General features: G+C 53.0%; 2 protein-coding genes across 2 annotated transcripts in view; one reads left to right on the forward strand and one right to left on the reverse strand.

Moving 5' to 3' along the window:
- The first annotated feature begins 221 nt into the window (after positions 1-221).
- On the forward strand, positions 222-18,670 carry EVPL (envoplakin). The gene is made up of 21 exons (XM_009580129.1): positions 222-314; positions 834-988; positions 1,645-1,768; positions 2,413-2,538; positions 2,838-2,876; positions 3,612-3,773; positions 4,369-4,476; positions 5,172-5,267; positions 5,731-5,856; positions 6,786-6,932; positions 7,078-7,232; positions 8,759-8,840; positions 9,663-9,860; positions 10,634-10,812; positions 11,251-11,389; positions 11,958-12,151; positions 12,658-12,808; positions 13,387-13,470; positions 13,556-13,666; positions 14,275-14,367; positions 15,221-18,670. Exons 1-21 carry the CDS (start codon positions 252-254, stop codon positions 18,668-18,670), a joined length of 5,982 nt encoding a protein of 1,993 aa, XP_009578424.1. The 5' UTR covers positions 222-251.
- A 4,523-nt stretch (positions 18,671-23,193) lies between these two features.
- The window catches only part of CDK3 (cyclin-dependent kinase 3), a 5,298-nt gene continuing 775 nt past the window's right edge, over positions 23,194-27,716 (reverse strand). The window contains exons 2-7 of the mRNA XM_009580130.1: positions 26,865-26,942; positions 26,311-26,431; positions 25,605-25,775; positions 25,076-25,177; positions 24,069-24,272; positions 23,194-23,669 (exon numbers count right to left, since the gene is read on the reverse strand). Of these exons, the coding sequence (XP_009578425.1) occupies positions 23,544-23,669; positions 24,069-24,272; positions 25,076-25,177; positions 25,605-25,775; positions 26,311-26,431; positions 26,865-26,942 (802 nt within the window). The 3' untranslated portion in view covers positions 23,194-23,543. The remainder of the gene's footprint in view (positions 23,670-24,068; positions 24,273-25,075; positions 25,178-25,604; positions 25,776-26,310; positions 26,432-26,864; positions 26,943-27,716) is intronic.

Consider the following 27,716-nt stretch of genomic DNA (forward strand, 5'->3'; position numbering starts at 1 on the left):
ACCTCTTACCTTCGCTTGGCTGAAGGCAACAAGCCAGGCATCGACCACTTGTATGCATCCTTGCCCTCGGCCACGGCTTAGACTCTTTCTTTGGAGACCAGGAGGACATGGGGGACAAGCCTGAAGAACCACGCCTGTGTCAGGTCCTGGGCAGTGATGAAGAGGGTGAGAATTGCCTTCACCCACCCATCTGCTTTGCTGTTCCCTCTCTCAGGTCCTCAACAAATGAGCTGGCCGTTCTCATCTCCCGCATGCAGACAAATGCCGACCAGGTGGAGAAGGACATCCTGGAGACGCAGTCGAGACTCAAGCAGGTGAGTTGTGGCAGAGGGTGGTGGGAAGGTGAAGGGCTTTGCCCGTGTGCGATGCAGTGTCTAGGATAACAGGTCAGGTGTCTGCTCTCTGCATCAGCTTGCTGGTGCAGGTTTGGGGGCTGACTCGGGGCTGGGGCGGAACAGAGCACCCCGCAGAGCCTCCCAGCCCCTGGGGCTGCACACTGGGGCCTCCCAAATTCTGCCCTTGGTGCTTTCTGCTCAGTGCCTCATGCTTCCCACAGCCAAGGCTGTCTCACCTACATCTGCAGTGCAGCAGCACGGCCCTGGGCCTCCCAGCAAGCCCAGAGGCAGCCAGCCTGGCCCACACTGGTCCCCTGGGTGGAGAGCTGCTGGAGCAGGCAGCTTGGCTGGGCATACGCTCCCCAGCTGCACCCTTGCACCAGGGTTCCTCTGTGGTCGGTGTGTTGAGCATCCAGGTCCTCTGTGTTGGCCAAGAAGAGTGTTGTGAGGGCTGTGTGGTCCAACCAGGCTTTTTTCTCTGTCATCCCTGGTCTCCAGGATGCCAGCAATCACCAGAAGAACAAGGCTTTTGAGTTCCAGCCAGAGAACGCCAGGAACCTGAAGGAAGCGGAGACCCTGCTGAAGGACCTCTTTCTGGACGTGGACCATGCCAAGCGGCTGAAACACCCTCAGGCTACTGAGATAGAGAAAGAGTGAGTACAGCGGGGGGGACCGAGCAATTGGGAACCCCCCTAGGATCCAGACTGAGCTCCAGTCATTGCCATGAGAGGTAGAGTTTCACCCCTCTTCCCATAGACTTTAGCCTTAAAATCAGGGCTCCTGCCAATATATTGTAAAGATAGTGGTGTGCAGGGTGCCTGCCAGAGTGATCGCCCCAGAGTCCCCAGTCTTATCTGGGAGCTCTTGGAAAAGGTACCAGAAAAATGCAGAGCTAAAATGTGGCCCCGCTCCCAGGGCAAATCCCCTTGTCCTCTGCCTTTCCTAAAACAAACGCCCTTCGGCCAGGCAAGCACAGAGTCAGAGTGGGTGTTCGAATGGGAGAAGAGCTTCAGTTGGCCTCTGGGGCTTTGCTCCCCTTTGCTCTCCAGCCCTGGAGGGAAGAGTTGTTTCCTAGCTGGAAGGGACGGCCCTCATCTCCCTGCAGCTTCCTCCTGGGTTGTAATTCCTGAGACATCCCTGGAGATGGAGAGCACCAGGACAAGTGCCTCCACTGCTGGAGGAGGCAAGTGTCACAAAGGGACAACGAAGTAGCCTGGGTCTTATGGGTGAAATCTGGGCTCCACAAACCCCACCTTGGTTCTCCCCCTTCCAAACTGACACAGAGACGTGTGCCTTTTCTCCTTGGCAGCATCCAGCAGCTCCACGACCGCGTGACGCAGCTGTGTGCAGAGTACCGGGCCCTCTACGAAAACCTGAACATCCCTGATGTGGGGCCTAGGGTAGACTGGGCCAGGATCTTGGACCAAAAGATGGTAACAGCAGCTGATTTTAGATGTACCTCCCAATTCCTGCAAGGCCAGATAATGTTCACTATTGCCTGTAGGGCTCTGCAAGCCATCATGTGCTCAGCATCATGCAGGGACGTTGGGGGTAGTGGAAGAAACTCTGGGTAGGAGGAGGACTCTCCTCCCACCTCTTAAAACCTTCTGGAGGACCCTTTTGATTGACCCCTTCAGATTAAGAGCTACCGGAGGAGGATCAGGTAGAGATGCCCTGCTGTGGGCTGAAAGGATGGAGAAGGTGATGTCTTCAAGGACTTTACAGCCGTACATCCTAGGGTTTCACCCTAGGGTATGTGGAGTGCCCAGTTTGGAGTCAATTTGGATTCCCTTGAAAGTTGGATGGTAGCTATGTGCATCCAATGCACGTCACCATGGGAAGGGTGGCTGGTTCAGCTTAGGTTTGTACACCAGGGTCATATGGCCTTTGCCTTTGCCCCTGTGTATGGCTGGGGAAATGGCAACCAACAGCAATCGCGGTAAACAAGAAGATCCCTTCCCTTCCTCCCGGACTGGTATCAGGTACCAGATCTTTTCATACTCTGCCAGCAGTCACTGGGGTTTCTCCCTGAAATAAAGTCTTTTGCTTTAGTCTCTGCCTAACTCCTTTTGCACAGAAACAAGTCAATGCGGGACAGTACGGCCCCGGCATGTCAGAGCTGGAAAAGCAAATAGCTGAGCACAACATCCTCCAGAAGGAGATTGAAGCCTATGGCCTCCAGATCAAGAACCTCCGCTCCGGGGTAAGGCACCCTCCGTCCCCTCCTTGTTGCTGTTGGCTTCGCTCGGGACCCTGCGGGCTCTGCTCGCTGTCTGGGGGCATGTCCCATCTGCTCCTCCTCATGGTGAATATCCACCCTTGTTCTGCACAGGGGAGACCTGAGCTCGGGCAGATCAAGCCATGCAGGGGCCAGGGAGGTGGTACCTGCATGGTTTCTAAAGCATCTTCCATAAATCAGCTCATCTACCACTGATGGTGTTTTAGTAACGGCTTTTTTCTCTTTTTTTTTTTTCCCTTGGTCTTGGCCATGTTGAAACCCAGGATGTGGCAGATTTAAAAAGCCAGTACAAGGACTTGCTGGTAAGCTTCTCAGTGGTTTTCTGGAAAGATGGGGTCAACATCAGAGTAACACCTTCCCTGATGGACAGGGAATGCCCAGCTCAGGGCAGGAGCTACCTCTGGTCTTACACAGTGAAGTTTTGTCCCTCACTTGCTTTCCCCATTTCCTCCCCACCTTGGAATGGGTGTAAATTGAGAGCACGCTCGCTACCCTCAGGGGAATGCTGCGGGTGAGATCTGCGTCTCTCCTCTTTGTGGATCATTGATCTGGAGTTGCCTGTGTGTCCGTGAGCGCAGGGTTACGGATGCAGCAGCAGGAAACCCTGTCCCAGCCCATGGGCTGTTCCAAAACAGGATTGCAAATGTTGAGGCTTGCACTGATCCCTAACAAGGGCTCCAGAGAGGAAACAAGCAGGAAGAAGGTCCTGGGTTTAGCCAGCTGGGCCCATAAAGGTTAATGCTGAAGAATGGCATTTGTGAGAAATGTAGCAGAGCTGGGCCAGCTCTCAGACTGCCCGAGGCGTCAGCCCACACCTGAGATTCTGGTTAGACAAACATATCCTGTCTGTGAAGGAGGGGAAGGGAATGGCAGCCCCATCAGATAAGAGCAAGCGGCGGCAGATGTCTCACCAAGGTCTCTGGGAATCTCCTGGTGGATGTGCAACACGAGCGGGGTCCTGGGGAGGAGGAGGAGGAGGGCAAAGGGGCTCCTCAGCCCGAGCACCAACGCTGTCTCTCTCCTGTGTGCGTGGGCAGAAAGCCTCCATCTGGCGAGGGCAGAGCCTGGGCAGCCTGTACCACCACCTCCAGGGCTGCACCAAGGAGCTGGGCTTCCTGACGGACCAGCAGACCAGGATCCTGAAGCAGGACTGGAGTGACCAAATGATGGACGTCCAAAGCGTGCGTCGGGAGTACGAGGTGAGCTCTTGGGGATGGTAGCTTGTCCTGCCATTGGGGCAGGAAATTTGCAGGGTGGATCCCAGCCTCCTAGACATCCACCACCAGCCCTGAGCCTGGTGCTTTCCCAGGGCAGCCTGACAGCGCTGGGCACAGAAACAGAGGTGGAAGGGACACTCAGGGTCCACGCTGGAGTTAAGGATGAGCCACTCTGTGTGTCCCCTCCTGTCCCCTGAGCTGGCACGTGGGATCATACATTACAGAGCTGCTGGTGAGGCGCAGTGGTCAGAGGGGAGGGAAGGGCTCAGCATCATGTCAGCCTCAACATCCAGAGTACAACACCCAGTGACTGCTATATGCTGGGACCAGGAAGAAGAGAGGGATAATTGCTTAGGAAAATGCTCTTTGAACAAATGCCCTGATGCTTTCTGAGGCCCAAGCGTGTCTAATTTGTTTTAGCTTTGCCTAGCTCCTTCTTTTTTTGAAAACAAACAAACACACAAGGATGTCTATGCTTTGGGAGCCTTTCCTCTGCTACACAGGGTTTGGTGCCCCAGGAGACCGCTCTGTGCTCCCTGCGTGCTCCCACTGTCATGAAGTTTCTCTTCCCCTTCAGGACTTCAAGTCCAATGAGCTGCTCAATCAGGAGGAGTTTGTGAACCATCTTCAGGATGATGGGGATAGGATGATTGAGCTAAAGCACCCAGCTGTCAAGCCTATCCAGGCAAGCCTAGCCAGGGAGGGAAAGGGGGTTTCCTTCCTAAACCCTGTAAGAGAATGAGAATGCTTTCCATAATTTGTGGATCAAGAGCCAGGAGACAGGTTGGAAGAGACCTCTTCAGCTCTTCTGCAGAGCTGCTGTGTTACTCTTTCCTCCCACACTGCACCGACTGTATTGCAGCATCTTTCTGCATGCTCTAGCCCTATGGGGAGGCTGGGGCCAGTGCAGGGTCTTCACCCCTTCAGAAATCTCCAGGAGATAGTGGCTAACATCTGGGTGCTGGGACCAGCTCCTGGTCTGGTGCTCAGACGTGTGGTCAATGCAGCCACGTTCATGCAGCTGTGAAACTCCAGCTATGACACAGCACGACCTCTCCCAGGTGAAACCAGCTCCCAACCTCCAAGGTTGTATTTCCAAGCCTGCAGATGCAGTGGCAAGCTGAGGTGGGCTCACAGCCACCCACGCCACTGGAGCCGAGACCCCTGGAGAAATGGTGGCTGCTCTGTGTGAGCCAGGTCCCTGTGGAGCAGAATGCTTGCTCAGGCTCAGCATCAGGCAATGCCTGGGCATAGCTTTGCCTCTGCTCAACGGCGGTCTTTACCCTTCCTGTGATCTCTGGGACTCCTGGGGAAAGGAGACTGCTGGTGGGGGAGGTAGGACTACTGGAGCCCACTGAGTCGTGCTCTGTCCCACCACAGGCTCACCAGGAAGCCTTGAAGAACGAGTGGCAGAATTTCCTGAATCTCTGCATTTGCCAGGAGAGTCAACTCAAAAGTGTGGAGAGCTATAAGAAGGTAAAAAGCAATGAGCAGAGCACGGGCCATGGGCCTGCAGGGTCAGCCGGAGCGGGCAGGCTGGGGAGAGAGACAGCAAAGGGATGAGGATGGGAGATCCTTTGCTTGCACCTAGTCAGGGTGTTTTGGGGAACACCCCTCAAAACACAGTCCTGTAGTGCTGCGGTGAAGGACTGGCTCCCAGCTCGTCTCATCAGCCCTGTTGCGTTAGCGTGCCGGCCTGGAGAAGGGGGGCAGGGGAGGGTTTGCTCGCTGTCGTTACCTGGGATGTGTCTGTTGATTGGGATTATTTGCCTGTGGCTCAGGCGATGGAGATTCCTTGTCCAAGCTCTGAGGGCGGTCTGTAGGGTCTTGTGAGCCCCAGACAGGCTGTGGGAGAGACGCTGGGAGCGGAGAGACCCCACTGGACCTGGAGATAGTAATGTCCTCCCGTCCCCGACTGTTTTCCTACCCACACCTCCAGTTCCAGGATGACGCTGAGGCTGTGAGCCGCTCCCTGAAGAAGATGAACTCTGACCTGGACACCAAATACAGCAAGTTCAACAAGGACAGCCCTGGGGTGGTGTCAGATCTGCTGCTTCAGCTGGAGGTGAGGTCTTCAGGGTGGTGGCACTAGCCAGACCTAAGGGGCAGACCAAACGTTACAGCCTCCCCAGTAAATAACAGTGGGAAAGGGGAAGAGGTGGGTAAATAACCCCACCGGGACAGCTCATCCCAGCTCTCTGCGAGGGAGGGGGAAGCCCGTGGCAATACTGTGCTCTGGATGCGGAGTCCCTGTAGCCCCAGAAGGTCCACGCTGCTCACGCCGTGGGGCAGTGACCCCTGGGAAGGCACTGGTCCCCAGCAGTGACACACAGCCAGGCCCCAGCTCACCATCGGAGTGGAGGAGGAGCTCAGGGAGGAGCTGCGCGGTGTCCTAAACATGAGGCACTTGGATGAGAGGGCTCCGAGAGAGCGTGAGCTGCTGGCATCCACGCAGCAGCGAAAGGTCCTCCCACCTCCTCAGCACTCTCATGAGCCAAGGGCGAGGGAGGGAATAAAGAAATCTGACCTGAGGGGCGAGGTGCAGATAGGAAAGGAACATTTCCCCGGGAGAGAGGGAGGGGACACGTTCAACGCGGTATCTTCTCATGCATGCAACACATTTCGCTCCCAAGAGGTGCCAGGATCTTGGTACCTTCTGACACCGGAATGCGGCCATCTCTTGGCAGGTCTCTGTTCCATTTCTGAGAAAAAAAACTTCTCCAGGAGGTTTAATATGACAGTGTGGGATCACCTAAGGTTAACTCAGGCTGTGCCTTGAAGGGCAGATCTGCTGTGAGCAAAGGAAACCGAGGAGAGCGTTGATAATGAAAAGGGGAAGAAGGGACATGGAAGGGTCAAGAATGGAGACACTTCTGACTCCATCCCAGCAGTGACCACACAAGGATGGACAACTGGCCCCAGCATACCAGTGTGACCCCCCATTCTTTCTCATCCAAGCCTGGTCATAACCATTGTCTTCCCTGTTTTGTCTAGAACGAGGAGAAGGCGGTGAAGCAGGCAGAGAAGAGCATCACTGACCTGAAGAGAAGGAGCAAAGAGATCAGCCCACTGAAACTGCGCAGGATGCGTCCCTCCCAGCCCCTCACCTTGGACACCCTCTGTGACTGGGATGCTGGGGAGGTGAGGGCTTGACTAGCAGTACCCTCAGAAGAGGCAGCCAACTGGATTCTTCTTTGGTTGCTCCAGGTCTTGGCTCCGTGGTGGGAGGAACTGGCCTAGTGCCGGAAAGCCAAGCCTTTCACTGGATTTTGTGTCCTTGTCCCAGGTGCAGCTGACAAGAGGTGACAAGTACACTCTGAAGGACAACAGCAACCCAGAGATGTGGGTGGTGCAGAGCAGCACTGGTGTGGTCCAGGAGGCACCTTCTGCCTGCTTCTCCATCCCTCCACCTGACCCCGAGTCCATAGAAAAGGTCAATAGGTGAGTCTGCAGCAGAGAGCTTGACCCAGACAGATGATCAGACTTGCTTTAGGTCACAGCCAGCACGACTGCCTGAACTGCAGAGAAATAGCAGCTGGGAGCAGATCTCTTGACTGTCTAGTACAAAATCCCTCCTAGGGAGGGATTGTTCCCTGCACCCAAGTATCTCGTCCAGGTTCCTGCCATTCCTCGACAGCACTGCACGCTGCACGGACCGCTGTCAAAGTTTTCTGGCAGTCAGGCTTGATTTCTTCACCCAAACATGTGACTCGCATAGGTTTGACTAAATTCATTGCAGAATCAGTCTGGAGCTTGGGACTTGCCAAACAGGACAGAGTTATCTGTGGTATCTCCTCTCAGCCAGCCCCAGCTGGAGACTGAGAAATGTTCCTTGAACCACCGTGTAGTCTCCTGCTGTTTGCTCAGCCAGCTTCCGTGGTTCCCACAGGATGGGGCGGTGGTGCAGGCAGCTTCGGCAATACCTTTTTAATCATGTCCCCGGGTGCTTGGATAAATCAGTGCTGCTCAAGGGCTGTGGAAAGGCCCACCGCCCAGACTCCGAGTTACTTGGGCATGTCTGTGATGGGAGCCCCAGTCACGCGGGTGGGATTACTTCATTGCGTTGCTCTTTCTGAGTGCATACCCCTCTTCACACATCCCACATTACTGAATCGTTTGGATTTATGGGTTTCATGTGTGTTTTAAAACAGAAAAGAAAAAGTTTGCAACGTCCTCCTGGATAACAGCTCTTGCAGGTGTTGCCTGGAAAACTCTTCCCCTTTTCAGGCCACACCTGGCAGCTTGTTTCATTTCCAGTGTTGGCTTCCCTTCCTACATGCAACATATTTGTGTTTGTTTTATTTCCCAGCCTGTTCCACCATTCAGTCCCTCTGCACGGAGCTATGTCCCGGCCCTGCAGAGGGACAGCCCTCATCTGACGACAGCCAGGCAAGCTGGGACTTGCTGGTTTTAAAGCACGGTGTTTAGTTGGAGCAGTCCATAGCAGGGATGTGAACTAGCCTGGTGCTTCAAAGACCCCTCCTCCTAGTTCTATCAGTCTTCTCCCACGTAGGGATTTTTTTGGTCCTTCCAGCTCCTGCTGATCCCAGCTCTAGTTTCATTAGAAGGGAACCATCCTGACGAATAAGAGTTGGTGTTTCCAGGGCTGCAGCCACAGAACAGCTACCTGTACTTGCTTCCTATGAAGTGCTGCAGTGATATGAAATAAATTTCCAGCTTTATTAGCATCTGGCGAGAGTTGGGAAACACTGGCTCCATTGCGAGAAACCAGCTGCTTGAACCAACTGGCTGCTCTTGCTGCTGTCCCCTTTCCTAAGGGACATCTCTGAGTTACAACAGGCTGCAGCCTCCCAGCCTGCCCCTACCTTTGGGAACACCTTCCCTGCCTTTGGGAACACCTTCCCTGGCAGAGGCACGAAGCTGCTCCTGGGCCGGGCTCTGTCGAGGCTTGCTCAGCGCAGCGGTTTCCCGTCCTCCTGGCTGATGCTGCTCCTCTCTGCTCGCAGGCTGGAAGGCGAACTGAACACGGTGAAGCAGAAGCGAGCGGCGGTTCAGAGCACCCAAACAGCCAGCAGGGTATGTCAACTGGTTAGTCGAGCCGTCTCCAAAGCAAGCCCATGCAGCTCCCTTGCAGAGCTCCCAGGCCTGGCTGGAAGCAGAGCACCCACCTGGGCGGGCAGAGGTACCTGCGGGTGGGCGTACCTGAGGATGCCTTCTGCTCTATGGGAAAGAGCAGCCGATGGGATAACCTGACTCCTGGTGCTGCCAGGGACTCACCGCATGATCTCGGGCAATTCACTTAAACCCTGTTGCCCTTCTCAAACCTCTGAGATTGACCTCCAGCTCCATCAACAATTGCACAGTATTTAAGGTTGCAGGGGGATGTGCCTATCCAGAAGCCTTAATTAAACTTCTTTGGGATCCGAGTTCCCCATGGTTCCCTTCCCTAGCTGGGGGCTGTGGAATAAGCCGGCAGCCACAGCTAAATCCCGACCCCTGGCTAGCTGTGTTACTCCCACAGCTGCAGTTCAAAAAGCTCCCAGAAGCTGAGCAGGGATGTGTCTGCATGGCAGCACATGGCTGTCTCTGTCCCTCCTTTGGACTTGAGCTCTGGCTGGCCAGGGCAGAGCCAAAACCATTTTCCTAAGCCTTTGCCAGGGTTTGGCACACACGTGTGCATGATGCTCTGCGGATTAGAACTGTTAACTGAATTGTTTATGGTTGCATCAAAACTACACGCTCAGGAGAAGCCTGTGTGCTTCAGAGCTGGCAAAACACAAAGGGCAGAGCTTTGCAGCAGGGCTGTCATGAGAGGGAGTTGGGGCTTTAGGGACCGTGTTTGGGACAGCTCAGGGAAAGGGCCGTGCACCAAGGCTGGGATGGCGGATGAGAAACGGGGCTTAACCTAAGCTGTGTCTCACTGCAGCTCTGTCCAGGAGCCCCCCTGTAGTCCAGGATGATCCCCAAGCTGACCAGCTTCTCGGTAGCCTCGATCGTGTTGGCATGGACCTGGTCCAGGTAGAGAAGGAGGTCTTGAACCGAGTGAGGTCTCCAGTGAGCTACAGTGACCCCACAGATGACCTTGCCAGGAGGATCAAACACCAGCAGGTGGGTGCTGCTGCGGGCAGGTGGGAGCAGGATGAGTTTGGTAGTGCTGTGTCCTTGGCCCAAAACAGAACTGACATAGGAACTACACAGGAGACGACAGCCGGTGCTTCAAAGGAGAAACCTGTGCTGCAGTTGCAAGGGTTTCAGGCTGGCTTGAGCCCTTGAAACGGGACTGGTTAAGCCAAACCCTAGAGAAACGTAGGCTCTTCCCTTGCTCAGCTCTGTAGCAAGATGGTCCATTCGTTTCAGAGCTGTGGGCCAGGCGCCAGTCTTGGGGAGTCCTCAGCCATGTCGTGGGGATGCTGTCACCCTTCACTCTCAAGTCTGTAGCATAAAAGATAACGGGATAGAGGGCATTAATCCAAGGACCAGGTTTGGCTCACCTGATGGGGAGCACAGGCTGGTAGGTGTGAGGGGCACAGGAAAAGAGGCAGTGCCCTGGAGCCCCCCTCCTTTCCTCTGGGATAAGGTCTGGGTCTGTAGTAGTTCAGCTTGTTACATCTTCATCTGTGGGTTATTTATCCGGCCCTGGCAGAAGGATGGACTCAGGCAGGTAGGTTTCTTCCATCTTTGTCTGTCTTGATCTCTTCCCACACCCTGCCATTGCCAGACAGCCACACTCTGGATGGGGCTGTGCCCCAAGGCCCAACTCCTTATGAGAGGGCTACCGCACCCTTAGCCCCACAGCAAAATCTGCCCCTGAGGGAGACACGTTTTCGCAAGAGCACTGTTATGACTGTGTTGGGTGACTCTGCTCCCATCTGCTGTGCCAGGAAACAACAAAGAAACTCGAGAACCTGGGGGCAGCCAAGGATGCCTTGCAGAAGGAGTGTGAGACCTACCTTTCCAAGAAACCCACCAGCACCTCGGCTTCCCAGCTCCCTGTCACGTTGAATGCCCTCAGGAGCAAATACAATGATGTCAATATGCTCTCCAGCCTGTACAACGAGAAGTGAGTGATGATGGCAAGGCCTGATGGGGATGGGGGAAGGAAGTCCTTGCACAGATGTGTCAACACAGAAGTATGAGAGAAAATGCTTTTGGTCTATATGGGCGTTGGCTGAGGTCCATCCAGCCCAGTGCAGGTTGGAAACCTCCCATCCATCATCAAAGGCACCTCTGAAAGAGTCCCTGTATGTAATCTGTGGTCAGATCCCCCCACTGTGGAAAGTCCACCACGATGGGGGTGTGTGCCAGCTCTGCTGTGTGCGGTGAAATGCAACATATCTGACTTCGGGGCAGCATGACAGGGTTGTGTGTATTGCTTGCTCTTTGCCGTGCTGCAGAAGCTCCCATGTTAAATAAGCTTAAACATGCAAAATCAGAGAGAAAAGGAGAAGAATGGGGTCTTCTGTAGCTAACCTTGTCCTGTCGTTTTTCCCTTACCCAGGGCCAAGGCTGCCTTGAACCTGGAGACTCAGATTGAGAACACAGACAAGATTGTCAGCACGTTTGAGGCCAAGCTGGCTCAGGATAGCATCATTCCTGCATCCCCCAATGCCCTGCAGGATCGGGCCAACGATCTGCAGGTAGGGGAACATCAGGCTCTTTGTTAAGGAAGGGAGATCTCTGAGCTCAGGTAGCAATGGTGGGGAGAGCTGGACTTTGCTTATTTGAACACCTCGAGGAGCCAGCGATGAAGCCTTTCTAAGGACTTGTTCCTTGAAGGCTTTACGTTGGTCTTGCAGGCTGACCTGCACTCACTGGATAGCAAAAAGCTCTGTCCCTCTCAGGTTACCTTTGGGGTCCCTAAAATACATGATGAACCCCTTCGCATCTAACCTCTGTTGCTCTGCCTCACACCCATCCCTATTCTTTCCTGCTCCCAACTCCCTGCCCCATCATTAGCACTCACAGTGACCCTTTTTTGCCTTCCCCAAAACTTCTCCCTTCTGCTCCATGCACCGTCCAACCCACCTTGCTTCCCTCCTTCTTCACTGAACAGGTCTCACTGCTCCATCTCTTCCACGTTGCATGTCTGTCCTGGAGAGCCTGACTGGCCCCCGGGTGCTGCACAGTTAGTAGCAGTGTTAGGAGGATATTTCTCGTTGGTGCATCGACTGACGCAAACCTGGAGGTGTCTTTTTTCCCCTGCAGAAGATGAAGCGGGACGTGGTGGCCCAAGAGGACTGTGTGCTGAAGCTGAACCGGGGGCTCAAGGATGCTGAGCACAGCTGCAGCGCCGTGCAGAACAACTTCCAGGAGTACTGCCCTGACCTGCCCCGGCAGAAGCGAGAGGTGCAGCTCCTCAATGATCGCTACCATGCCGTTGCAGACCAGCTGGATCAGCGGTGAGGAACTATGGCATCATCTCTGCTCGTCTTAGCTAATATGGACCAGCATTAGTCAGAGTCCCAAGAGTATGTTCTTCATGCAGGACCCTGACCTTGACCGCTATTCTGTAATACTGAGGACCAGGTCTGTCCTGCTGTGTAGTTGCCACCTTCCTAGGCACAGCACAGGCTTTGAGTTTCCAGATAAAGACTCCTGCAAGAAGGCAGTCTTAAGTAGCTGACTGCTGGCCTCTGCCTGACCCAGTGACCCTACCCAGAGAGACCCTGGTGCTAAAATGCCTGCCTTTTTCCTTCTCTCATCTCCCAAGTTGTGTTCATGCTGCAGTAGCAAACCTGGTGTGCACAGAGTTGTGCTCCCCACCCAGGGACCAGGTGTCACCCCCTTGTTTTTGTTATCTTGGTGTTTGCTGTGGTGACATTCTCACCATAGTGTCTTTTTAGGAGCTTGCACATGAATCTTTGCCCTTGCCCTTAACGTTCCTGTTCACCTTTGTGCTGTGCAGAGAGAAGACCCTCAGAAATATCAGCCTCACCTACCAGCAGTTCCAAAACTCCAATGAGAACCTGATGTTCTGGATGAACAACCTACCCAAGCACCAAGTGAAGACCACCGATGGGCCAAGCCAGATCAATTACAAGCTGCAGGCACAGAAGGTGTGTCCCAGGGCAAGCGTCATAACCTGTAACGTGACAGGGATGGGGGAATTTGCTTGTGAACCATATGCAAAATAGTACCAACCAGCTCCTAGTTGTGCTCCACCCGTCACAGTGAATGAACTAGAACGAGGAGACAATGGATTGCAGCCCACAGATGATGTATCTTGCCCCAGCTGCGTTCATCTACAGGGCTGGTGTCCTCATCTGTGCTAGTCACTCTCCACGGAGAGGACACACCCAGATCCTGAAAGATTGCACCTTGGGCTGAGATGTTGCATCTGGGTCCTGCATCTTTCTCTCCTTGAGCAGATCCTAAGCTGACTAGCTCAGATGATGAGACGTGGAGGTCTCTGTGTTGGCTGGCGTTTACCTCATGCATGATAAATCAGTGTGGCAGGTCCTGGGCAAGTGGGAGTGCTGCTGAGATCCTCTAAAGCCCCAGAGACTCTTCCTAAATGTCTTCCTGTTCCCACCATTCCCTCCAGTACTAGGCTGAGCTACTGCTCTTGGCTGCAAGGGTGTTACTGCATTGCTGTATTTCAACCTGTCCTTAACATCATGTGTGTCTCCTGCAGAGGCTGGTGGAGGAGATCGAAAGCAAGGAGCCCGAGAAGAACGCAGTGGTCAGACTATCCCGGAACGTGCAGTCCACGCTCAATGTATGGCTGGGTTTTCCCATGTAGCACTCCCTTAGCATCTCACCCAAGAGATCCCGGCTGATTCTTCTGTTTCTGCTCTGAACAGGACTATGAACTCCAAGCAGGCAAATACAGCTCTTCTCTGGACCCTACCCTGACTGACTTTGCCGCAAAGAGGCTGCGTGTGACCCCCCTACAAGAAAGCATCCAGGCCCAGGTAAAATGTTAAGGTGAAGGCATGGAAACTGTTGTCTAGCTCCTTACCCAAGCCCCATGTCCTCTGCAAGGCCTTAATCCACTCTTACAGCCACAGCTGATCGTGGTCCTAATCCCCAAAAATGGCATCAGGGATCTCTTTGTCTACGGGGCAAAGCAGCACATGAGATCCAGAATTAGGGGGGTGCCTGGCATCTTTGGTTGAGATTGCTGATGATGCTTCCTTACCATATTGTGTGTGAAGATAGAACTTACAGGGTAGGTGTGTGGGGACAGGACTGAGCCAGAGCTCCCGTGTGCTCTTCCCAGTTACACCCCAGTTCTCCTGCATCACCGTGGCTATTTGCCAACTGCCATCCATGTGTGGCCCAAGGTGAATTTGGAAGTCTGGGCCCTGTGTAGGCTAGCAGGCATCTAAGGGGGCAGGATCTCCTACATGAGTCCTTGGGCTCTGTGTCTCTCTAGAGAGTCAGCTGTAAAGACACTAACCCCTGGAATAGTGCAGCACACAAAGTGCATCCAGGTGAAAGGAGGGGTGGGAGAGTGTGCCATCCAACAGAGCTGTGTCAGGGTGAGGGGGCAAGGCTCTCACTGCTGCTTCTCTTTCAGGAAAATGATGTAACCAAGCTCTACATGGAGCTGGCAGCAGAAAATAAACAGCAGCTCAGCCGGCTGGAGTTTGCCAAGAAGATTGTCGAGAAGGTACCAGCTAACGGCTCATGGCAAGATTGGGGTACTCTAGATTGGGGTTTGAAATGATCTTTACAAAGCTGTCAGCAATCTGCTAAGCCTGGGATCCCCCCACCTCCCTGGATCTCCACATCCAGGTATGAGGAAGGACAGGAATGGAAACTCCTGTGAGAAAAAGACCACGAGTAACCACAGTTTCACTGACACTGATCTTAGGTTGTGACATTCATCACCTCTGTGGGCCCTCAACTGTTTACCGAAGCTGTAGTTTATGCTAGGAAAAAATATTTGAATTAGGGCCCTTAAGTCCTGTTCTCAGCTATATCTAATCAATGTTCACAGGCTGAGAATTCTAGATTTGTCTGTGGATGTGGTTGGAATGTAGTGCTCACAACCTTCTGGAAACAATTCAAAGCAATGGGACTTCTGTGCCTTTCTAGGGCTTGATTCACCTGTAGGAAAGGTCTCCGGTGCGGATGGCTTTCATTCAGTGTGCTCAGGAAGGACAAGAGGTTAAGCTGGAGAGCTCTGTGACGCTACCATGGACCGGCAGCGCAGCGGGGGCGGCCGTGTCACCCTCCCCAGCTGCAGATACAGCAAGGCGGCACAAAGCGCCTTTGTGGGCTGCTGCAGCACCTCCCTGACAGGGGGAACACACACCACGTCCCTTGCTCGAGATGGTGGGAATGTGTCCTCATTTGCCACTTACAAGCAGCCATACTTGGAGGCTCCCTGGGGGTTCTGTACCAGTTCTGTCTCCTACCATGCCTTGTCATGGAAAAGGCCTCTGCGCCAGATTCAAACAGTGACTTGGTTTTCCTGCCTTTTTTTTTTTTTATTATTCTTTTTTGCTCTTCCCTTGCAGAAGGAAGTGCATGAGGACATTGAAGCTGTACATGAGCAAACCCAGCAATCTGAAAACAAAGCCACAACAAGCAGGGAATCTGAGGGGTTGAAATCACAGCTGGAGCAGGAAAGGAGGAAAGTGGCCAAGATTGAAGAGGACCTGGAGGAACACAGAAACAAGCTGCTAATGTTGAAGACTCAGAAGCCCATTGAAAGAGTGGAAGAAAAGGAGGTGATAGAGTATTACAGAGACCCACAGGTGGAGAGCAACCTGTCTAAGATGGTGCAGCAGATTGAAGATGAAGGCAAAAAGAGGCAGAGCCTGCAAGAAGACATTGGAGTGATGAGCCAGAAGCTTGCCCAAATGGAGAGCGAGAAGAAGGTCATTCCTGCCCAACTCCTCACCAAAGAGATCACAAAAATTGAGAAAGATCCAAGCCTGGATAGCCAAGCAGCCAGTCTTCGCCAGGAGATCAAATGTCTCCAGGAGGAAAGCTTGGCTGCTGCTTCCGAACTCGAGCAGCGTAAGAGAGAGCTGCACATGCTGGAGCGAAAGCAGCCCAATATCCGAGAGAAAGTGGTGGTGAAGGAGCTGATCAAACTGGAGAAAAACCCAGAAATGCTGAAGTCTGTTAGGACCCTGCAGCTACAAATTGATGAGGAATCCTTCAAGAGGAAGTCTGCAGAAGAAGCAATAGAGAAGGTGAAGAACAAGATTGAGGAGGTGGAAAGACTAATTGAAACAGCAGAACCCAAAATTATTGTTAAGGAGGTAAAGCAGGTAGAGCAGGACCCAGAGTTATTGAGAGAATCTTCCAAGCTTAAAACTCTGATTGAAGAAGAGAGGAGCAAGAACTTGATGCTTACAGGTGAGCTGGGAGAGCTGCAGAGCCAGTACAGTATTGCAGAGAAGCAAAAACCAAGGATAGAGGTTAAAGAGAGGGTCAATGAGATTTTCCTGGTGGATCCTGAAACGGAGCAACAAATTGCACACCTGAAAAGGGAGCTGCAGGAAGTTACTCTGAAAAGGACAAAGATTGACAGTGAAGTGGAAGAGGCCTTAGCAGAGCTCAATGTCCTCAGGTCACAGAAACCAGTGGTGGAGCTTAAGGAGGTTATAGAGGAGGTGGTAAAACATGAGAAGAGTCCAGAGATTCTTAGAGAAATCGGCAGGCTGAAACAACAGCTCAATGAACTAGTGAACACAAATGGCAGGACCCAAGAGCAGCTCATTAGGCTGCAGGGTGAAAGGGATGAATGGAAGAGGGAGAGATCCAAGGTGGAAACCAAGCTGGTCAACAAGGAAGTCATCCGATATGAGAATGATCCACTCTTGGAAAAAGAAGCCGATCGTCTCCGTCAAGAGGTGCGTAACATGTCTCAAAAGAGGAGAGCTGCAGAGGATGCAATCTATGACTTGCAGAATAAATACATGCTACTGGAGAGGCGAAAGCCAGAGGAAAAGGTAGTTGTCCAAGAGGTGATACTGACTCAAAAGGATCCAAAGCTCCGAGATGAGCACAACAGGCTGAGCCGGAGTCTGGACGAGGAGGTGAGCAACAGGCGTCGTCTGGAACGTGATGTGCAACAGGTTCGTGCACTGGTGGAAGAGCAAGAGAAGTTGCTCAACTTTCAGGAGGATCGAAGCAAAAGGCTTGCACTGGAGAAGGAGATGAGGCAAACTACGTTGAGAATAAAGGAGCTGGAGGAGAGCCCAGCCCCAGTGCAAGAAAAGATCATTATGGAAGAAGTGGTCAAGTTGGAGAAGGATCCAGTCCTCGAACAGTCTGCCAGCAACCTACGCCTGGAGCTGGACCGTGAGAAGATGGAGGTGCTGAACTTGCAGAGAGAATGCAAGAACCTGCAGATGCAAGTTGATGTCCTGCAGAAAACAAAATCCCAGGAGAAGACCATCTACAAGGAGGTGATTCGAGTGGAAAAGGACCGAGCGCTGGAGAGTGAACGTGCACGCATCTGGGAGCTGCTGAACAGGGAGAGAGGGGCCAAGCAAAAGGCAGAAGAGGAGGTACGGCGGCTCAGGGAGAAGGTCGAGAGAGCTGAAGGCATGAAGAGGACGTGGGCTCGCGAAGAGACGGAGCTGCAGAAAGCCAGGAACCTGGCCATCCAGGAGAGAGCCAACTTGGAGAGTGAACTGCGGGAGCTGGAGAGGCAGAAGCAGCAGAAAGTCCTCTTCCTTCGGGAGGAGTCCAAACTCCTCAACCAACGGACTGAGAATGACAGGCAGAAGAAGAAGCAGCTGGAACATGAGTTTTCCCTGCTGGAGGCGGACATCCTTAGGGAGAAGGACCAGATCTACAACAAGGAGAGGTTCATTCGAGATCTCCAGTCAAGGGTCAACCGGGAAGAAATCAATCATGAGACCCAGATGAGAGAGACGAACCTCTCCACCAAGATCTCTATATTGGACCCTGAGACAGGGAAGGATATGTCCCCTTATGAGGCCTATAAGAGAGGTATCATAGACAGAGGCCAGTACATCCAGCTGCAAGAGCTGGAGTGTGACTGGGAGGAAGTCACCACCCTGGGCCCGAACGGGGAAGTCTCAGTTCTACTTGACAAGAAAAGTGGGAAGCAGTACTCCATCGATGATGCACTGAGGCTGAGGAGGATCACAAAGGAGGAGTACCAGCTGTACCGGGATGGCAAGATTCCCATCTCCGAATTCGCCTTGCTGGTGGCTGGGGAATCCAAGCCGCCCCCATCCCTCTCTATTGGCTCCATCATCTCCAAATCCCCGCTCTCATCACCCACCACCCACCAAACCCAAAGCTTCTTCCCCCCAGCCTCGCAGAAGGGCTTCTGTGATGACACATCCCCCATCGCCGGGGTGTACGACACCACCACTGACACCAAGTACAATGTCAAGACTGCGGTTGCGAAGAAGCTGCTTGATCCCATGACGGCTCAGAAGCTCCTGGAAGCCCAGGCTGCCACGGGGGGCATCATAGACCTCATTTCTCGGGACCGTTTCTCAGTCCACAAGGCGATCGAGAGGGGGCTAATTGACAGGACCTACATGCAGAGACTGCTCAATGCCCAGAAAGCTTTCACAGGGATTGAGGACCCGGTGACCAAGCGAAGGCTGTCTGTGGGGGAAGCAGTGCAGAAGGGATGGATGACCAAGGACAGCGCTTTCCCCTATCTGGAGGTCCAGCATCTAACTGGAGGACTCATTGATCCCAAGAAAACTGGTCGCATCCCCGTGCTGGAAGCTGCCCAGACAGGGATGATAACAGGTGAACTGGCCAACAGGCTCCAGGATGAGTCCAACTATGAAAAAGATCTCATTGACCCCGTCACTAAAGAGAAGATAAATTACAAGGAGGCCATGGCTCTCTGCCAGAAGGATTTGCTGAGCAGCCTCCTGCTGCTCCCAGCCGCGTCTGAGGGGTATCAGCGGTACCACCAGGCGAGCCGTTCCCCCAAGCTCTCCCGGTTCAGGCACTGAATGGCTCCAGGCGTGTACTGGGTCTGGTTCCTTCAGGAGTTCATCCCTTAAAACACGACTCCTCATGGAGGCAGCAGCGATCACAGGAACGGAGCGTCTAGCATTTAGGGCTGCATACTCTTCTATCTTAGCTATCTCTGCTTCCCAACGCAGCTTGGGCTTGCGAGGAAGAAAGCGTGATCGTGGGCGTGTAAGGGCCTGACACACAGGGGTCCCACAGTCCCCCGGGTGCTGCTGTGACGGCAAAGGGGGGTTGATTGTGAGAACTCCACTGGCAGTAAGTAAAATGTGGTTATGCCCAGAAAGGGGGGAGAGCCAGAGTGTTTTCCAGTTGGGTCATTCTTCTGCATGCAATAAACATAGAAAGTGCATCTCTGTGGCTGTGTTATCTCTGCAGGCTGAGGCTGCAAAGTGGCCAAAGACATGGCTAGTCCTCCTCCCGTGCAATCCTATGCCCTGCAGCCCAATCTACAAAGTGTTTGCAGACTCTTGCTCGCCCTGACCTCACAGCACTGAACCCCCTCAATTTCCTTCTGCATGTCAGTCCATATTTTTAAAGATTTTGTTATGTTTGCCTTTGAAACCGAAAACCAATGGGACCTTGCTCCCTTGTCATTTGGACACCTCTGAAAGAGGGACTTTATCGCCAAAGGGTGCGGTTCTGTGTTATGTTTGATCCAGTCTAAGTGCAGGCAGCTGCCGAATGGAGCAGCCCCCCTGCCCCCTCCAGCTGCCTGTCCCTGGTGCCTCTGGCTGCAGACCAGGGATGGTGTTGGCTGTTCAATGACTTGGGTCGCTTCACTGAGCTGCTGGCAGAGGAAGCCGAAAACCAAACCGAACCCTGTTGAAGTAGATGATTTTGGGGGCTTGTCCTGTACCTGTACAGAGGCAGATGTTGCAAGGGAAGGGATGACCTCCAGTCGCAGATTGATGATGCTTGCAGACAATGGTGATGTGAAACTGCTTTCTACAGCCCTTGGCCTTGGCTGCAGGATCCACCCAGCACTACCTGAAAATCTGCACTCGCTATTTCTTTAGGCAAGCTTTCACTCCTCTGTGTCACTTCCAGTGCTCAGCCCTTGCTGAAATGAGCAAGTCCTAACCCTCACATGTCCCTGTTGAGATGAGAGACGAAATGTTCTTCCCTGGTCTCTACCCTGTTCTGGAGAGTCCCCTGGCTTTGTGGGATGAGAAAAATGACCTTCTATTGACATGAGCTGCTCTTCCCCCTCTCTCAAGGGCTCTTTTAGCTGCTGCTGGATTTCTTGGGAAATCCGAGAACCCCAAAATAATCCATGAGGGTAGAGCTTTTCTCCCCTCTCCCCCACCAGAGCAGCAGCATAGCCTCTATTTCCCATGCTGGCAAGCTCAGCACAATCACAGGTCCCGTTACCTTCCTGCTGGTAGGTAGTGCTCAGCCTTAACAATGTGAGTCCAGCTATGGAAACACCAAGTTTCCAGTCCAAGATCTGCTCAGGCTCTGCAGGGTCTGTGTTTGTTGTCAGGCCTATGGCTGGTGCCCGTGGCCATCTCAGCTGCCATGATCAATACGGGGCAATTTGTTGGTTTACAATGGGTAAAATTGTTCCACACACCCTACAGCACACGTTCCCAGCCTGTTTCCTCTTGGAAGAGCACTGCTGGCACATGGGGCACTATGCATCCCCCTCCCGGCTGGTCTGGACCAGCAGCAAGGGCTGGAGCTGGGCTGTGGTGGACCAGGGGACACATCAGGAGAGAAACCCTGGTCTGGCCTCCTGCCAGGGCAAGCCCAACAGCCCTCGGAGCACAGGAGCACAGCCAGGAGGGGATCACGTCCCAGTGCAGCCAAGGAGCCCTGGACCAGTGCAGTTCCCAGCAGCCCTCGGGTCCCAGCTCTTCAAAGCTGCTGGGAGCAGCCTGGCTGTGCTTTGGCTTTGCTCCCTCTGCTGAGAGCAGGGAGGATCCATCAGCAATGGGGCTGTGGCCTGTTCTGCAGCTTGGCTCTGCCCGGCAGGTGAGTTTGCTGTGAGCCTTCCCCTTGCCCGGCTCCATGGGGCAGGGTGCTGGGCTGTAGGGCTGCCTTCGTCAAGGCTGCTCCCCTTGCAGATGAGATAAAACCGTGCTTGTTTTTAAAGCAGTATGATGTTCACGTGGTGACTCTTTCCTGAAGTGCTGATTAAATAGTTTTGGGGAATGCTCTGTAACTAAGGAACTTGGAGTTCTGGTAATTAGGCAGTCAGTTAATCATTTTGGATAAAGTGCTCCCTAACTGCGTGGTGGGAGGTATTTACCTAGGGCTGGGTGAAGGTGTTAAGAGACGATTACGTGGCTGAGCAGTCTCCCTTGAAGGCTGGTCTGCCTTTTGTTTCTGAAAAAACCCAAAAAACCCCACTAAAAAATCCTTTTCTTTGCTAACAAGTGGTCCTCATCTGCAGAAAGCAGCTCGCATCGTGTCCTCTTGCTGTGTCCATAGGAAGCACCACGCAGCCATGGGGCTTCCCCAGAGCCCAGCTGCCTGGCAGGGTTGTGAGTTGCTCGGGAGGAGCCAGGTAGAGCTTTTCTCCCTGCTCAGGTACAGGGTGATGGCCCTGCATCGTGGCTTTCCCAGAGCGGTTATTTCGACACATCTGTTGTTGGTTCCCTTTGCTAGCAGTGGGGTTGGGTCATAAATGTTTGAAATTCAGCTTGTTGCTTCATTTTGTTGGGCTAGATGAGCTGTAGTAGTTTTATTTGTTTCTGGACTGGATGAATGTCCTTGGTATTTATTTCTTAATGCAGGTCTTTTTAAAAAGAAAACAACTCTTCTGCAAACAATTTGCCTGGTACAACACAAGCATTTGTTTGCAGAGAGCAAAAAATGGAGCGTTGTCTGTACAAAATGAATTGACTTTAAAACATGTATGCAAAGGCAGGGAAATGATTCCCACAGCAGAATTCATCCATGTCTCAGAAACACGCCCCTGCGAGCTGGGTGCTATCACACAGAGGCCATGAGATGCTGCAGGAGCACAGCAGGGCTTCAATTTTCCTGCCACACAGCTCTCAAGGCTGCTGTGTGAGGCCAACTGCCTGCTCTCCCCTGCTCAATCAGAAAACCATCCCTCCCCAACACGAGCAGGTCAGCTTTTTCCAGGCAGCCACTCCAGCATGACTCCTAACAACAGCTTCAAAAGCAAAGCAACCCCCACACGCCCCAAAAACCCTAATTTGTGCAAATTGCAGAGACGAGCGAGCTCCCCAGGTCCTGGTGGCTTCTAAACCTGCAGGGGAAACACAGCCCAGCGGCGTGGCAGGGCCCAGAGGGAGGTGAGCAACAGGTCCCAGGGTTTCACTGTCAGGGATCTGTCAGGAGGTGCGGCTGCTACAGCAGGGATGACAAAGGTCTTTTTGATGTCAGGAATTAAGCAGAGCCACCCGCTGCCTTTTGTTGGGTGGGGAGAAGGAATGAATGATGGAGGAAGCCAAAGGACAACAGAGCTTGGCTTTAGACAGGCAGGTCTTGGGCTGAGAGGGGCTTTTTCAGGCGGGACTCTAAAGGTTTCTCTCCCCTGTGCAAATGCTCTAGTATCTTGTAGGTGGGGAGGGAGGTTTGTGCCACAGCTGTGTGAGCCGCCTCTCTCCTTTACTGCATTGTTTATCTGTCATGAGACTCCAGGAATGGGATGGCTTTGGAGAGCTGTCAGGTTGTGCTGAGATCAGTTCTTATGTTCATAGTTACTACGAGGGCAGATGTGCATGTGCATGAAAAACAGGAGGGCAGAAGTTTGGCTTCCTTAAGTTAAATATCTGTCTTTTCAGTATTTAAGTAAGTAGAATATAACTCTGAACTGTTTGTGGCAACCTCTGATGGAAAGCAAGCCCACCTTACCACACCGAGACAGCACCGGCCTGCAGAACTATCAGCCCCTTGTTCCACAACAGAATCGAGAGCACATCTCTGCACCTGCCAAGGATTTGAGCTGGAAAGGATAAAAGAAAGAGTGCAGGAGATGATGAAGGGAGAAGAGCTCTGTGGAAAAAAGGACCAGTCAGACTGTCCTGCATCACCAGCCCGATGGGCTGCGCCAAACAATAAACACCAAGGTTTCAGAACAAATAACAAGCCTTTATTTTTTTCTGTACTGAAAGAAAAAAAATGAAGATGTCAAAACCACACCAAAAGTTAGTGACAACTCTCCAAACATTTGAACAGCAAAAACATTTCCAAGACAATAAAGCAAAGGAAACAGCATTACATCTGGACCGATGATGGAAAGTTGTTTACTGTTTCCAGCCATATGCAACAAGCGCTTTACGCTAACTGGAATCTTTCAGCTTTTTGGTCCCAGCTAAGGCACAAATTAAGACACCTGGTAGTGCTCTTCAGCTTGTGAAACAGCAGAATGTCAGCTCTGTTAAACAGCCCAGATTAAACAGCTTGTCTAGGGCTGACAAACCCAGTCTTTGGTAATAGCAGCAAAGGGCTGAGCAGAGAAGCGCTCCCCTTCCCGAAGTGGAGCTCCAGCACGCCCTGGCGTCAGAAACTGCCACCGACAGGCCCGGGATGCTCCAGTGCTGGAGAGACAGAAATCTCCATGTGTCACCTTAGCTCGCTGACTAATGCAAGGACAAACCTCTGAAAGATGCTCTCTCATCTATATTTCAGTGTTTTATGCTGATAAATACCCCACACCCTTTTGCACATGACCTCTTCAAAACAGCTCTCCTGGCTGTAATCTAGACAAACTTTCCCCCAGCAACAGGCTGAGAGTCTCTGAATGCAAGAATGTCCCCCTCCAGGCTCCTCAGGAGAAGCGAGACGCTGGGTCCCTGCCAGCCCTCTGCTAAGCGCCCAACACCAGATCTGCACCGCTACCCGGAGGTGCCAGCGCCTGGGGAGAGCTGTGTCTTCTTATCTGCAGTGTCTCTGCAGCGCACGTCGCTCTTCAGGGCTCCGAGGGCTTCTCCAGAAGAAATACTGGTGATTGAGGGCTGCCTTGGCTGAGATTCGTGTGCTGGGATCGTACAGGAGCAATTGCTGCCAAGAGAAAATCCCAGCAGATTTAGGCTTTTAAAAACCAAATGATCGATTGCACCTGCATGCGGCTGGGCCCAGATGCAGATGTTGGTCCTGCCTTTTCCCCTCTCTGGGCTTCGGGAGTAACCCACGGCTGAAGTTACCGTGGGGATTATGCTCGAGGGGTTTCTTGACCCTCAGTGTAGTGGTTTCCTAGAGGAACCTGCGCTGACAGCCCCATTTCAGAGCCAGGGCTGAGCCCTATTCGATGTTTTGGTGGTTTCTGCAATGGCAGAGATGAGCATTAGAGCCAGACCAGCTAATGCACTTCTGGGTAGATCAGTCCCAAATATCCCTATTCTTTGCCCAGTTTGAAAAGGTCCTGTCTGTCCCTGGGTCTTGTTCTGGGCCCTCACTCACCACCAGTAAGTCTCTACCATCTCGATCTAAGTTGGGAACAATTTCCTTCATCTCCTTCCTTGCCCACCGGGGAAAGTCCCCCTTGTAGTCAGGCAGCTGGGTCACCCCAGGCCAGGTCGCCTCGGTGGGAGTGCCTAGGGTGCGAAAGATCCGGAAGAGCTGGTCGATCTCAGAGTCCCCTGGAAACAGAGCCTTCCTGGTCACCTGGGAAAGGAAAAAAAAGCCAGTTCTCACCTTTCCATCAGCTGTGTGCCCTACTTCCCGCTGCAAGCAACCCTTTGTCCCAGCAGATGCAAACAACTGCACAGACCAGGGCAGTTACAATGCAGCAATTCTGCCAGGCAGTGGCTGGGAAAGTCACGGGTGTCTGTCTGCTTGTCTCCAGCTCCCCTCCATGGATCTGTGCTCCCCTGAGGCGGTCCTCTTTCAGCGAGTCCCTTATCCCTCTTTGTCTCCGGTTCCCTAACATCCGCTCTTGCAGGCTAGCTCCCTCCCCGCCCTGCCCAGGCTCTGCTGATCTGCGGCTCGGGGGCTTTGGGAGCTAGGGATAGTGTTGTTACACTGCAGAGATAACAAGAGCTCTTCAAAGTATGGAGTATGGACCCCTTGGAGATCCACTCTGCCGTGCTATGAAGTGCTAGTTCTCTGCAGCCCACCACAGGGACATCTGCAAGAGAGTCGTCTCCTCCCAGGATCAAAATGCTGCAGCAATCAGACTGAAGTTACCCCTTCTGCAAGGACAGGCATTGCATTCCCGTATCCCTGGAACTGCAGCCGGACTACAGAGGCTGCTTTGCCTTCTGCCAGGCCCCTGAGGGTGGCAGATTTCCTTTTGAGCCCACAGCTAAGGATCAGCTGACCCTCAGGGTGGACTTTCCATAATACGCACCCCAGCACAGGGTGGGACCACAGTATCACAGATGTTCTGCATCTTGTCCCTCCTTCCCCACTTCCCATTGCAGCTGCATCCTCCTTCTCATTAAAGAGACTATTTAAACCCATTCTACCATTTCTGCAAAGATGCAGCCGATGCTCCAGATATCCACAGCGGTTGAGTAGTATTTGCATCCCAGCAGTATTTCAGGGGCTCGGTACCACAGAGTCACCACCTGGTAAGGAACCAACAAACAAGCTTTGTCTAGTTTTCCTGGGTGAAACTAGAGGTATGGGATTGTCTCTTCTCATCTGTAATGCAGTGACTGTACAAGTCACAGTGTGCCAAGGCCATGCTGAATTAACAGACACCTTAGTGACAGCAAGATTGGGATTAACAGATCATTCTTCAATAGGACACTCTGGAACAAATAAATACTCCCTATGCAGAGAAGGTGAGAACCCAGCTTGCAGGCTAGGGTAGAAGCAGTCACCACGCTTTGTGGGGACATGAGGTAACCCCTTAGCTGTGGGCTGGGTTAAGAGCACGTGCCTGGGCACAGCTGTGCCTCAGCTATGGATGAGTAACTTGTGATGCTGTTGTTGTTCACCCACTGTGGATTGTATACCCCACCCTCAGGTGACAGGGAGTCTCAACAATACCTCGTGAGTGTATGTGCGCAGGGGGACTCCAAAAGCTCTTGCCAGTCCAAAATCAGCCAGCTTGATTGCTCCTGCTTCATTAATGAGCAAGTTCTGTGGTTTCAAGTCCCTGTGGATGACTCTGTGCGAGTGGCAGAAGCTCACACCCTGCAGCAGCTGGAAAAGGTAGTTCTAGGGAGAGAAGAGATTTCAGACAAGGCCACAATGAAACCACTTCGAAGGTTGGATCATGTGAACCAACACGCTTTGGATCATTTACAGACCTGAATGGGAAAAAAGACCTTGCTATAAGGCGACACCAGGCTTGTGGTCCACTACTCAGAGATGCACACTAACTGCTCCCACCCTACATGGGGACTGAGAGCCTCCAATCCAAGCAGTGGCAGTCCCTTTCACCCATCCATTACTCTGTACAAAAGCGATTAGCAATAGATCCCTCAGTTGTCCTCTTACAGCAGTTTATTCTGCAGTGAGATGGGCTGAAGAGTCTGGAAACAGCTGGGAAACAAATGTTATGAGCAATAGTGCCAGGAGGTTTTCCCAGCTGAAATGTTTGCGATCTGAGAGGTTGAATGCCTCCAGCCAAAGATGAATCTCTTCCAGATGCAGTCTGTGTAAGAGCAGCTCAGTGCTGGCTCTGCCCAGCAGAAGGCAGCAAGGACACATGCTCTCTGCCCTGCCTGTTAACGCTCCTTCCACACTGTACCTTGACCAAGCTTAAAGGAAGCTCTCCAGTTCGGGATGAGTCCATGTATTTCTTCAGATCCTGATTCAGATACTCAAACACCAGATAGAGCTTCTTCTGGCTGTGTACGACATCCAGGAGCCTGCAAAAGAAGTGCAAGCACTCCCTTCAGTACCTTTGTGTGGGAATCCATGCTATGCAGGAGTGTTTGTCTCTTATAGAGTGTGTGGGAAGATCTCCTCCAGACTTTTGCCCAAACATCCCTCCTCCCACAGATGCCTCTGCTCTGTGAGTCCTTTGGGGCAGAGAGAGGCAGATATAAAAGCAGCATCTAGTATAGGGTAGCAGCAGCTTGGACCAGCCTGTGTTGCTGGAGTAAAGTGGCAGTGCCGTGGGCTATTGCTGCAAACCAGGGAAGTGCAAGTGATTCCTGCATTTTCCTGTTTATTTTGCTCCTTTCTGTGCAGTCAGGGAAAGACTGGAAGGCCCCTGTTGCTGCCTGCGCCCAGAGTTCCCCATGGGGATGAACAGGAGCTTGTCAATATGCTGGTGGGGAGGGTTCATCCAGGTCTTACCTGACTATGTTGGGGTGCTTCAGCTCCTTCAGCAGTGAGATTTCTCGGATTGCAGTGCTGGGGACGCCCTCCGTCTCCCTGCGGCAGAGACGGGCTGTACGGCACCCTGTCCCCTGGTGGGATCCCGCAGCCCATTAGGGTCCTGTGTCCCTTCTCCCTTCTGTTGTACCCCATTGCCGGCCCAGGGGAGGGTCTCTCACACCAGGCGCCCCGGGTTTGGGATGGAGTTGCGTGTGGGGTGGGCTGGGGGGAGGCAGAGGGAAATGGAGCCGTGGGGAAGGAGAGGAAGGGGGTGACCTAGACAGTGCAAGCTGTGGGGTAGAGCTTGTTTGGGAGCACACAGGGGCACATTTGGAGAAGCAATGGTTTGAATGCCCAAGCCTCCTTTTTGGAGGTGGGGGGAGATGAAAGCTCTTTGCCCCTCAGGCAGCCACCTCCACCCTCCTGAGGAACTGCCATGGGGTGCAGTCCCACCACCATGGCCCCTGGTCCACACTGACACCCTTCATTGTGGAGACAGCCCAGGGCCGACCCAGGGGAACAGTAATAAGCTTTTATCTGCTCAGTCCCCATCTTGGAGGGGTCGAAGTCGGCCCTCCCGTGAGGCTGAGCCTCACCAGGCCCTGGCACCACACCCACTGAGGGAGAGGCCACCTCCCAAAATGGCAGCCACCTCCCCCTGCCCTGGACCGCGGGGCCAGGGCCAGGCAGCGCCAGGTCAGGCCCTAGCTGCTTGCGTTAGCCGATAGAGACATTGTTTTCCCTCATGTCAGGATTTTTTGAGCCTCTCGCACCATTTTGGACACTGGGCTGGGCTCAGGGGCCCCCTGCTCGCTCCCATGGCGGGGCTTG

This window comes from Fulmarus glacialis, unplaced genomic scaffold, assembly GCF_000690835.1.
Source record: "Fulmarus glacialis isolate BGI_N327 unplaced genomic scaffold, ASM69083v1 scaffold9846, whole genome shotgun sequence".
NCBI classification, from domain to species: Eukaryota; Metazoa; Chordata; class Aves; order Procellariiformes; family Procellariidae; genus Fulmarus; species Fulmarus glacialis.